Raw genomic sequence first — 13519 nt, forward strand, 5'->3', positions numbered from 1 at the left:
CCTGCTTATGCCTCACACTCATTTTTGTGTCTCTCCCAGGAGGAATCCAATGCCTTCCACACTCCCAAGACCAGCCAGGCCTCTCCACCCACCCTGGAACAACTGTTTCCCACTGCCGCCATAACCAACCTCCACTCCCAGCTCCCCTTTTCTAATAAGCAAATGTTACGCTCACCAGCTGATTCCGAGTCTAATTCTGGGTCCCCTCCAGTACATGTGACACCGACAGTGACTTGTACTAGCTGCTGGTCGCAGCTTTAAAAAAAAAGAAAGACTTCTGATAAATCAGTACGATAAAGCACGTTATCCTACTCTAAAATAATAATATTCTGGCAACATAAAAAAATCTAACTTGCAGCTGAAAACGTTTTAAGAATAGTAGGGCATAATGTTCTAACAATGTTATCAAAAACATTTAAAAAAGGTTATTAAGCATTTTAAGAATTTTTTTAGAGAACGTTATCCTACCTTTCAGAAGAACATTCTGGGAACAACAAAAACACTTGCAGCTGAAAATATTATAAGAATAGTAGGGCATAATATTCGAACAATGTTATCAAAAACATTTGAAGGTCATCACAAAACATTTTAAGAATGTTTTTAGAGAACGTTCTGGGAACCAAAATAAAACTTCCAGCTGAAAACGTTTTAAGAACAGTAGGGCATAATGTTCTAACAATGTTATCAAAAACATCTTAAGGTCATCAAAAACATCTTAAGGTTATCACCAAACATTTTAAGAATGTTTTTAGAGAACGTTATCCTAGCTTTCAGAAGAACATTCTGGGAACCAAACTAAAACTTCCCGCTGAAAACATGCCTAGAACAATGAATGGTAACATTCTCAGAATGTTTTTAGAACCAAACATTTCTAGCTGGGGAGGCATGTACAGTGTGTTCACAACTATGGTATGTCAGCTGGTGCTCTCCCTGGTGATGTGTATCTCTATTTCTTTACATCATTCTCCCCATCTCAGGGAAAGAAAGATACACCAAATCACAGAAGGACAGAGGGAGAAAAAACTGAGCCGTGGCCATAAAAATTGTAGTGACTAATTGGCCAACAGCCCTGTTAATGAGTGTTTGCCCCTTGGTTAGGCACATTAGGAGGCTGTAAAGAAAAATAAATAGAAACAGAATGAGTGCACGATCCCCCACACAGCCTATAAAAGCAAACGTTTGTCCAGCACATGCCACTGAGGCCTCACTAAGGCAGGGACAGACACCTGCATGACTGCTGCTCATCATGTTTGCATGTATACGAGCCACTGTTTATCAGAATGCACAAATGTGTTTACATGTGTGGATTAAAACAATTAGGGCTGTTAATTAACTCAGAGTTTCAGCATGAAATCTCATAGTTTTATGGGAAATGAAACATAGCAACATACAAACAAGTCAGACAACGTGCATGCTAATTAGCTGAAGTTGGATTTGTAATTATGCCGTTTGCATACATTTGTATAAATGAAGGATTACATGTGAGCTGATGAACCACACAGTATAAAGGTCCATGTGGTGAGTATCTCTGTGTGTGTGTGTGTGTGTGTGTGTGTGTGTGTGTGTGTGTGTGTGTATTTTAATAGCGTTCTGATTGGAGACAGATGAGGCCGACACGCAGAGGTAGCGCAGAAAGCCACACATAATCACTCTGAAAAGGAGAGTGTTTGGAGAGAGACAGGAGAAGACAGAGAGGTAGATCAGAGAAAGGAATAAAAACACTTTGGACGAGAGGATGCCAAACGAATGAAGAAGAGGAAGGGACGGCGAAGGAAGATATGTGAGGCAGTGTGCCACATTATGTGTGTGTGTGTGTGTGTGTGCAGAAGTGTGTAATTCAGAGTGCCAGGCCGCCAGCCTTGACGAGGTGATAAAAGCTTGTTTCCTATAAACACTAATGATGTTCATTAGTGGAGACCTGAGGGGGCCCACAGGGCAACACCGAGTGACTGTTATTGTGTGTCTGTGTGTCAGTCAGTTTGTGTGTGCTCCTCGCCCTCAGTCCTATTAAAGTGGCTGGTATAAGTGCCCATCCTGGGTCTAATTAAGGGTATAATTGTTCTGACCCAACATGTCCAATGGTGTTTCTAAAGGCTGCAGCTCAAAAAGCCTGCTAAGAAGGGATTTACTCCGATCAATCATTATTCTGTCGATCTTCAGCTTGAATGGCCATTGATCTCAAATATAGCAAAATCTGTGCCAGTCACATTTACATGCACTGTTTTTTTATGTCTAGCACAGCGGCAGAGCTTGTCTCTCTCTAATACATTTGCTTGAGTCAGAGTTTGAGAAAATCCTATAACCCAATGGAGTTATAGTTATTTCAATAGGGATACTACATTTTATAAAGAGAAAAGTACAATGGATGACAGGTGCAGGCGCTACAACTGCCCAAAACACAAGGAAAATGTCAATCATAATATAAAAGCACAAATGTGCCAAAACACATGCATCCTCACCAACTCTCTTTAGAAAACAGGAACCAACTTGATGAAACGTGCAGCGTTTAATACAAAAATTAATAATAATAATAATAATGGGTTCCATTTATAAAGCACTTCATATTTGATTTCAAATCCCGAAGTGCTACAAGCAGTGAGCATGAACAGTATAAATAGACATTACACAACACGGTAGAATTAATAAAAAAAAATAAAAAAATTACTTTTATTGCCTTATTTAAACAATGTTATCACATGATTCCTTCCGATAGTATTGCAGATTTGCTAGCTAGCTAACCTAGCAAATCTCCTGATGGAAGTGTTTTGGGCCAGTGTAACGCATTTGCACCTGTCAGCCACCGTAGAAGTAACGGAAATGGTAGTGTTTTCTGTTAATTACAATTATTTTGAATAAATAAAATAACACTCTAGTGTACTGCTATGTGTTCAGTGAGGCCTTTGCTGCTTCCACATCCAACTCAGCGATCACAGAGAATACCACAGCTTAACACTGAATCATTTTCCAAATGCCATCAATATCCATCATATTTTAAGCATTTAAAAAAAAAGCATCTAATCAGCCAATGGATTTCATTCAAGATTGTATCAATGCACCAGGAGACAATAGACATTTCCCATGATGCCTAAACAATAACTTGTTTTTGTAACCATCTGTTAGGTCCCTAATTGAAGTCCACAAAGCTGCCTCATCAAACGGTTATCTGTAACACATAATATGAAGAGCAGTAGTGTGTCCCATTCTGTGAATGCCAGAGGAAAGTCTCTGGTGCTCACAACGCAATCTGGACACCACATTTTTCTATTTTCTTCCCTCAACACCCCCTTTCTCTTGGACAGGACTAAATTAAAACCCCTCTGATATGAAACAAAAACCTCTTCCTGAATCCCTTAACCCCCCTCCAATCCAGCTGGAGGGCTCTTGAAGAGCGAGAGCAAAGGTGGTCGGGTAGGTATGTGCTGGAGGAGAGGAACTAAGTGAACCTTCGTGTCCTTTGAGCGTGTTTGATGGAGAACTAAATACTGAAAGTGGACATTTTTCCAAACATTATCATCATCACCATGACAGTAATTTCACCGGGAGGACATTTTCGGTGTTGTTAAATCATTACAGGTAACACATATGGATGAAGGGAGACATTTTAAAGGTGGTTTTATTAAACTGTCAACAGGCCAAAGGAAATACATACCTCTAGTGGTGAATCACAGAGAAATCTCCGGAACTGTGGAGGGAGGCAGGGGGGGGGGGGAACAGAGAGAAAAACAGTTAGTATTCTGGGTCACCAACTCTTTTGAAAAAGCAGAAATGAAAACCATACATGTCTCCCTGGCTCGCCTATATAGTTTATGTCTCCCTATTTTCTCCTAACCGAGGTGTCACATATCATATGCAGCCCCCCCCTCATTCACAAAGGGACATGAAAAGGAAAATTGTATTTACACAAATGAAAACATTTAGCCTACCAAGGGAAACTCACAGTCCGGGGAGGACATAGTGACAACTTAAATAATCAGAGCTGCCGTCAAAATAGCATTCCCCTGAACACACTTTTAAATGCGCATGAGATATCAATTACTTGGGGGACTTTAGAAACTTTAAATCTTTCGTCCATTCTCTCTACTATTTCCTCCTCCTTTTGTATCGCCAAGGTTGAGAGCAGTGTGTTTACAGACAAGCAGTACTGGAAGACAAACGGAGCATACCTCCATGTTTAGGGCCAAAGTCGACGCATAATGAGAACCAGCTCGGCCACAGTGGAGCAGTGATGGACAGCTTTTGGTTTATTCGCTCTATCTCGCGCTCATGCACCGCACCACAGTTTCAAGTTCATATTTCACAGGAAAAATGTTTCACAGCTGTGTCTTTCATTTGCAGAGATGTTCAACCTTTTTGTTCCTCTCTCTGGTGAGCAGGACAGGAGTCTAGAATAGCAAGTATCATAAACGTAGGATGGAGAGGTTTCAGAATAACTAAATAAACAAGAGGGTATGAGTTATGTTTAGGGCTGGTACTGATTTTAGGTTATCAAAAAGTCACGGGACAGGGGGCCACTGTTTGGGGCATTTAGCCACACACAGAGTACCCAGTATGTAGATTGATGCACGTAATGTGGAACCAAATTTCAAAACCACAAGTTCCACTCAGAAACGTTTTAGCTGTACGCCGTTAGCAACATATGCTAATTAGCATAATAAGCAGATTGTCGAACAGATTTCAGTGTAAACCACTCGAGCTGGAAGACCCACCAACTGTCTCCTGGTCATCTACAACGTAGAAACACAATGCTTACGAACATTCAACCGCATCAACCAGATGTTTCGACTGACAGATGTTCGGTTGAGGTAACAACTAACTGAAGTCCAAATTCTGCTGCTCTCAAGAAGCCTTTAGACACCAAAGAAGATAAAACAATCCAATAACTAATCAACATTTACTATTTGAAAATAATTAAACACACTGTTTTATAGTTTATAGTTTGTTATTCCATGTCTGGGTATTTTTCAATTTAGTTGCATAAGAAAAGCCTCTCAGTTGTATAGCTTATTGTGACCTGTTGACTTTTGGGATATAGTTTGTTCGGTGTTCTTCAGTGTAATACAGAATGATGTGAAAGGTTACTTATTTTGATTATAGATGTAGATTAGCCAGATTACCAGTGGGCGACATGCTTAAAAAGTGTTTTGTTCAAAGTAAATTCAAAGGAACAGATTTGTTCTTTCCTACAGACGCACTCTGAGCTGCCATTCTCAAACAGGGTCAATAACAGAATGGTGATTTTTGTGTACTTTTACAGGCTAAATTATGTTGGTACATTAAGACTCTCCTTAATAATGCAGGTTTTTTTGGCTAGTTTCTCAATTGAACCCTGTCTCTAGGCTAACAAGCGTCTCTGCCCTTCATGACCTAAGACTAGTCTCTCACATAGGTCTTGGTCAATAAATGGATTCATCCGAGTAATTCTGTACACACAGCAGCTCTGTACAGCCCAATACTGGGACAGAAAATATGTCTCCCATTCTTATCAAAACAAATAAGTTACACAAGTAACTGGAAAACCCACAACCACCTTTTCTTTTTGTTTGTTTCTATGAAGACAGTAGTAAAGCTAGTAAAAGCACAGCCTGCTGAAGGCAGGGTTCATTGGGTGGGACAGTCATAGCTTAAGTGCAACTCAAAGTCCTGCCAGTATCCTGCACTCATCCAAAAAAAGAGTGTGTTTCTCTGTGTGCCTGCCACAGCTGACGTGTGTGTTGATGACACCAACGCGGTGTTCTCCAACACGGGGGACATTTTGACAGAGCAGGGCTAACAAATGATGCACTGTCATCTGTCATTTCTATTTTACCTCTGCCTGAAGCAAACTGTTTTGCTCCCTTCAAACTCGCCCACTTGAGTTGGATTCTTGTCATAAAAATGACTAAATCCACAAATGATTAGTGAAGCACCAGTCAGGAAAATAAGTAAATCTATTAGACATGAGGCTCGAGAAGGAAGACAGCTAGTGTGCAGAACTGAACAAACACATAACTGAAAAATGCACTTCTTGCTGAGAGCTGTTGTTGTGAGCTATAAGAGACTCACAAACTGTGCACCCTGCAGAGCTGAATACTTCAGCAAGATGCAACACACAGTTCTGCTTTTACCAGACTAAACCTCACAGCGGGAGAGGAGGGGGGATAGACAGAATGGCTCAAATACAACAATATGTAATAAAATGTAATTTGTACCTTTACATTCTGCTGCTCTAGGCCATAAGGGCCATGTGCACTTGCAAAGTATTCACTTGAAATTATTGCAACCCCCATTGAGCCAAGATAACTTTAAGTAGCAGTAAATGGCAACTCTACAAATACTACTTAATAGCATGGTAATAGTGGAGTCATATTTTAATATTAAATAGGGACAAGTAAAGGAAAACCATGCAATTACCAAAGTAATAACCGGGTAAAACCGTCCTATTTATGATACGTAATTTCGGTAATATAAGCCCAATATCAGGAAAGCCAAAATATGCAAATATATTCCTAATTTGGGTTTCAAATGTTTATTTACTCTTTGGATTTTTAAGGTATAAGTGTGCCCTAATAGTAACCTTTTATATTGTGAAAACGTCAACCTATTTTGCCTCATTATTATCAGATTATTACCCCAATAATGTATGACCATATGTACAATATTAAACCAGTTTTTTGTTAGCAAGTTACCAAATTGTGACCAAAATACACTCTTACTAAATAGTATTAATTTTTATATATAATAGTTTTTCATTATTACCCTTTATTTTTGGCATCCAAAAATTAAATACATTTCACTCTTATAATAACCAGATAAATCCATACTTAACACCAGGCTACTCCCTTGTTATTAATCTTGTAAATCATTGTTGTACTTAAATATGACCTTGTTATTATCAAACTACTACTATTTCAATGTTATAAACAAGCTCAAATGTAAAGAGCTAACATTATTTTATTTAAATGTATTGCTATACTGCTAAACAGCATTTTCTACACATTTAAATTACAATTGCATTAGTTTTAGATAACACTTCCAAGTGCAATCAACGAGGAATATGCAAACCTAAAAACGATATTAGCTTTCAATTAGCCAACCAATTTAAGAACGGTTACTGTACATTGGATTGGCTTAAAATGAAGAAACCTACAAACAGATATTAGAAGGGTATGTTGTATTGTTTTATTAGCTAAGGTGCAGTCGGAACAGGTGGGTCTTCAGTCTGTAACTAATGATGATGTGGGACTTTCTGCTGTACTGACTTTCAATGCTCAATGTGGAAAGACTGTAGAAACTACATCTGTTCTGTTGATAATGAGCTTACTCGTGCAAAACAATGCTTATCATGTTCCCCACCTGTGTGTCCAAGCCAGTAAAGAAGTGTATTGTTCCTCTCCTAATTTGACTACTGCATTGCCAATTTAACAAATGACCAACAGCAAAGACTCCCAATTTGCGCAATATTGCCTAAGGGCACAAATGAAACTTTAGTTTAAACCTTACAAATAAAACTAAATGGTTTACGAAACAACAGCTGCAGTTATTACATGACATCATTTATAGAGGCCATGCTGCGACACTGGCTGATGTGTGAATCTCCAATTGACCTTGTATTAAAATGCTATTCGATTAGCCAATGGAAAGTGAGAACTCTTTCACATTAGAGCCCGTTAATGAATGCAAATGCATTCTTGGATGTGGGGAATCATACCAAGGAGCCGAGGAGCAGCTTTCCACTGCTGTGTAAACTTAATTGGCTGGGTGAGGCCGCTCTCCTGGAGCCTGGCAGGACTGACTCCTCTCTAGCCACTGACACTCAACAGACCACCAGGCTGACACGGACACGTAAACAATCAAAAAGCCAAAAGTAATTAACACACACAGACCGGGCAGGAGATAGTCAGTCTAATGTGTAAGGGCAGTCACTCGGGCATGAAGGCAGCAAGGGTACAAACATGTGAATACAATCCCAGCTTCCTCTCTGTATCTCTAATACAACAACACACATGCCGGTAAACAGAGCCGTGTCCATGTTGCCCTCTGGAACGTTCTCATGTGCAACACATGGAGTCCATCACTTCCTCTCTAACTCTCCCTTTCCTATAGTAAACACTCATCTGTGTACGATTAGAAGGGCAAGCAGCCGTTTTGAAAGCACGCACGCACACACACAAGCTATCGTGTCTTCCATCACACACATACAGTTACATTAGACACACGCATCTGCTTAAGACTAATTGCTACTTAGACCTCTAGTCATTGTGCTCCTTACTCGCTCGATTTGATGTACTTATTTTAGCAACATTTTACTGTTACTGTATGAACTCTTCACGTTAAAAAAATAAGTCTTTCTCTGTCCTAGCCAAACATTTGCTGACTAGATAATGGTTTACTGTAGTTAAGCGTGCAGCAGAGAAGCTCCAGGAACCTAGCTGCAAATCACAGATTAATAGACAAAATGCTATGTGCTCTGTTATAAGACATCTTTTGTATTGTACATATTTATGTTGCAATTAGTTTATGAACCAATCTGAGCCAAAAGCTATTTTCTTCATTCCTTTTTTCCATTTTTCAAGTTAATTTGTTGCCATTTAGCAGATTTTTCCATATACTTTTTTTTCTTTTCGCATTTCTTGGTTAAGGTCCTGGCCTTCAAGAAGAGTAAATACAGATTTAACAGGATTTGTTTTCTTCAAAATGAATGCCACATGTGCAGGAACTCAGAGTCACGGCTCAGCAAAACAGTTAAGACCAGTAAGTGTGAGTTAGAGTGTGCGCGTGTGTGTGTGTGTGTATGCACGTGTATGTCTAAATAATTGTGCTGCAACTCTGTCAGGAAAACCATGATTGGATGTGGAAGAAATAATGTCTGGCTCCTTTCCAGTCATGGTATGACAGGAAATGCATACATCCTTAAACAAACAAAGCCATTCCCCTCTAGGACATCGTACTATCTAAATGGTAGTACTATTTTGGCAGGGTAATTGAACTTGCACACACGCGCACACACAAAACCTCTGCTATCGCCTGGCTCTGAGCCAGGATGGCGGTATTCCACACTCAGCCCCTAGGTAATACTTTAATGGATTAATAAATACCTCCACAGATCCTAAATGACTCAACTTCTCGGTAGCAGCAGCAGGCATAGAATGGCATGGCACCAACATGTGCCATCACCACATCAACAATGTGTTTCTCATTTCTTTATAGGGCCACAGGACAATAGGGGAGCTCTGAGCTTCTGGGAAAACAACTGGAGAGTTAACCAGAAGCTTGATGTGGAACAAAATAAAACTCAGTAGTGTTTAGTGCTGTGGGCTCAGGAGAGGATGTCACAGTGAGTCCAACTTAGGGAAGTTGCCTATAATGAAGTTAGATTAACTTAAATTGGAACAATTAGAGATGACTACGCACAAATAAACCTCAGAGGAATGAGACAAATCCAATGAAGGGACAGCATGGCATCGCCAATTCTGGCATTAATGAGACAACAGCAGCCATTACTCAAAGCTGCCAATCCAAGGAGGCTGGAGCGTTGTGGAGTCGTCTCTTTGTCTGTCAAAATATAAATAGTGTAAAAAATGTAGAATATTGCTATGTAGCACAGAACATGTGTGAATGTATAACCCTGTTTACACTTGGTTTTAATATGCATCTTGGGCGATGGGAAGTGGACAGCGCTAATTACATGTTTAAACGACCACTCACACATTTTGTAATTTGATTGCTCAAACCTCTTGCCCATGTGGTTTGGAACGCATTTAACCACTTTTTTTTCATAATCTAAAAGCTGATCCTCCTTATTTTCATCTTCAGTTGGTTTTCAAATCACTGGTTTTGTCTATGATGAATTTCGGAAAAACCCATTGAGATTTATGAGCGCGTAAAACACATTTGGCTATTTTGTTTTTGTGGAATATGTCAGGCAATACACCCAGTCTGTTTTGATTTGATTCTTCTTTAATTGCTGCCTTACAACGGTTAAAAACAAAGCATTTAGTCTTTGTTAAAGAAAATGATGTATGTGTTTATTGACATATAGCATGGGGTAGTTAGATCCAATCACAGCAGGTCACCCTGTGGAGATGAATTATATTGCCAGGAGTGAACGGATGTACTAAGAGCTGTCCAATTGTGACCAAATCCCTCAGCTTATAACCAGGCATGACTATGGCTTATGCATTGTACACACTATCATCTTAATAAAAGCGTCCGAATAAAAAATATTCAAGCATTTGTTATATAATTCCCTATGGTGGGGCTGTCAAGTTGAATTACAATGAAAGGCCTTTAAACGTAATTAACCCAACCGTATTTCACTCTGTGCTTAACACATCCATCATTAAAAAGAAAAATCTTTATGATCTGGTAAACCCAACAGACAGCCGATTTGTTTACGGAGCCTCACACTGTTGCGTTTTTTAATTAATTTGTTTTATTATTCTGCTAGTTCTTGAACCCATCTGATCCCGGTAGTTATAAACCAGAGCCGAAGCGCACACAAACACGCACAAACACACACGTTCCCTTTAATAGAGCTGGTGTTATTATGGCATTAGGAAAGAATCTGCCACGGTCTGCCCAATCTGACAGCTTTTATTATTTATTAATTACCTTACTTTTACAAGCTGGAGAACTCAGTAATTTACGGAGGCCTGCTGGCAGGAGGGTGGAGGAGGAGGTTGTTTTTCCAGCCCTGAGGGACAAAAGGCCCTCTCAGGATAGTGAGAATGTCCAGCACCTCTGCATCCTGACTAGACTTTATTTTCTTCTCTTTCAACATATAAAAAGTGGAGAAATGGAGGTGTTTTATAGTGCAATTAACTGTGCATTAAAATTCATTTTTAAACTATTAATCTATACCTGGTTACTGTTTCCCATTTCCATTCATTACTGGACAATACTTCTCTTTCACTGCAAAAACTACTGAACTTTTTCTCTCTTTCCTTTGTAGAGTCTCAAGTTACAGCTCTCCCCTTCCATGTGCAAAACAACGTTTTAATCGTCAAAATTATTAATCGTGGGACCAATGAATGCTACAATTCTCCCAAGTGAACGCACACTGCTCATGTAAAGGACTGGGAGAAATAGTTGTTGATGGCCTTCATCATCAATTCAATTAATTATTTAGCTTACAAACTATGATTTACTTTCATTATCAATGAATCCATCATTTTTTAAAACAGTTTTTCAATAAGGGTATTCATTTTAATGTTGAAAATCCCAGAATATATTGAAAAAAGGGTAAAAAAATCAAAGAGAACAGTCAAAAATATCGAGAACTAATTAAAAAAAACGACATACAACAGGACAGCAGCAATATGCTGAAACAAGCGTGTGCAGCAGTGCCCTACCGTACAGAAGGTGCAGAATAATAATCATGCAGTACCTCGCTTTCACTACATGCGCTGAGGTCATCACCATGAATGGCCATCTGGTAGCGGGCGTACAGCGCCACCGACTGTTGATAGGACGCTGCGAACTGAGGGTCCTCAAAGTTGACCGGCACTAGCCTCACCTTCAAGCACAGGGTGTGGAGGGAGGATTTATAAAAAGGTTGACAATCAAATCAAAAGGACGGTTAGAAAGAAAAAGGCAGGGGAGGAAGCATGGGTGCTTTGGAGGAATTGACAGTGCAGGATTCAACAATAGAAGCTTTAAACAGTGTTATACAAGTGTTTTGGCATCATAGGGTACACGTCAGTCTCCCAGACCCCGAAGCCAGAAGCGAATACAGCAGGTCTGTTTTGAGTTGTTTGGGGTATTTATCAGATTGTTCTGCAAAATGAACACACAGAGCGAGGAGACAACAGGATTCTAGGAGACTGAAAGTGTGTTTTTGAAGTAATAAAAGGACTTGAGGATGAGGCTAGTGCACCGCCCAGCTTTTGCCACAGACCGCACGGAGATGAGTGGTAATTCAAGGTTCAACACATTGTCGGCGCGCGTGTAAAGTCCGGGGAAGCAGAGAATCCAACATTGTGTCTCAATGAATCATGTCAGAAAGACATATATACAATCTTCCAGCTCTACAGACTCCTCGAGAAGATAAACAAGGTTAAAACAGACGCTGCACGCACAAAAGACAATTACAATCTCATCATCACTGCATAATCCTCAATTCCAGTTCAGACACAGGGAACTATGGTGATGGTGGAGTGATGGGGGCGAAGACGAGGTAAATGTGTGAAGGTCGAGAGGGTTCAGCTGACAAACTGCCCCCCCCCTTAAACCGAAAACAGCTCAAGACTGAAGACCTGGCTGACTGACCGAGGGCCAACTCAGACACCTGGAGAAACACTGCTCTCAACCATGGCGTATGGAAACATTTCCCCCCCCCCCCCCATTTCCTCTCACTTTCATTCACGCTTCTATATACATACAGTCATTTTAATACCGACATGTTAATTCCGTTTTTTTATGCAATCACAGAGACTTTCTAACTGCCTTTCGGTTTGTTGTTGCAACGCTTTTGCATGAATAGTTCATTTACTACAATCTATGTCCAGTGTCATAGAGTTTGAAAATATATACGGTACATTTATGACTGTTCCTTATGATTTAAATATGTGAAATGGGTTAGATCTTTGACATTTCTTTTTAAATGCAAATAATAGCCACTACAAACTTAAAGGGGACCTATCATGCAAAATGCACTTTTGTACGTCTTTTATACATGAATACGTGTCCCCGGTGTTCCAGGGAACTCACCAAGTGTCAGAAAACACAACCCTCTCTCTTTTCCTCCATACCCAAATCTCTAAAAAAGGGGCTGCAACGGATCTGATAAAAACTGATCCAGATTTGAACACTGTCCTGACGTCAGGACAGTGGCGCTACGGCTATTGGGCCAACTCCACCAATCAGGAGGAGACAGCCACGGCCATTGCCGTTCGAAAGCGCTGGAGACGCTGTAGTACATATGCCAGGCCTGTAGATGGTGCTGTTGCTCAGAGAATCAACCCTTGCTAAAACAGATCTAAAAAATGTCAAATTGAGCAAAATGAGGCATGGCTAAAATGCATGATCTGTTTGGTATTTTGAAAAAAAAAAAGTATAAATATGCCTTATATAGGTATGGTCCTACACTATATTATTCAAATATAGCATGATAGGTCCACTTTAAAGGGTAACTTTGGTATTGGTTTGGAACTGGTCCAATGTACAGTAGTAATAATAGTCATTATACATTCAATAAAAGTGCTTGTTCTTGCCACTGACAGCTCAAAGTGTTATAAGTGTCTGACCACATTATGGAAAGGATCGCACAACCTTTTTTTTAGTATAGCCAGATCAGGTTTGTTTGTTATTGTGTCACGTGACCTGATGCTAGACGATAATGGTGGAAACGTGAGGGAAAGTTAGAGATATGAGTGTTGTCAGAGTTTGGTGTTGGATTATAGAAAAAGTAGCTTAAGAGTAAGATTTATAATGTCATGGTTGAGTAATGAGCTGATTTAGATTGTGTGGATGCAGTTTATGAGTTCAGAGCAAGTTTTGGTTAGACAGGATCAAGAAAAACAATTTATTTCTCTGCAAGGTC

The 13519-nt window shown here is 39.8% G+C and overlaps 1 protein-coding gene across 3 annotated transcripts in view; it reads right to left on the reverse strand.

Annotated features, from left to right (window-relative positions):
- LOC117499545 (arginyl-tRNA--protein transferase 1) overlaps positions 1 to 13519 on the reverse strand; it is a 73211-nt gene that overhangs the window by 42025 nt on the left and 17667 nt on the right. For 2 of the 3 annotated variants that reach the window (XM_034151984.1, XM_034151982.1), the window contains 2 exons: positions 11366 to 11494; positions 3650 to 3682 (listed from right to left, as the gene is read on the reverse strand). In XM_034151984.1, the coding sequence (XP_034007875.1) occupies positions 3650 to 3682; positions 11366 to 11494 (162 nt within the window). The remainder of the gene's footprint in view (positions 1 to 3649; positions 3683 to 11365; positions 11495 to 13519) is intronic. The other variant, XM_034151983.1, reaches the window with a different exon arrangement.

The sequence above is a fragment of the Trematomus bernacchii genome, unplaced genomic scaffold (assembly GCF_902827165.1).
Source record: "Trematomus bernacchii unplaced genomic scaffold, fTreBer1.1, whole genome shotgun sequence".
In the NCBI taxonomy this organism is placed as follows: Eukaryota; Metazoa; Chordata; class Actinopteri; order Perciformes; family Nototheniidae; genus Trematomus; species Trematomus bernacchii.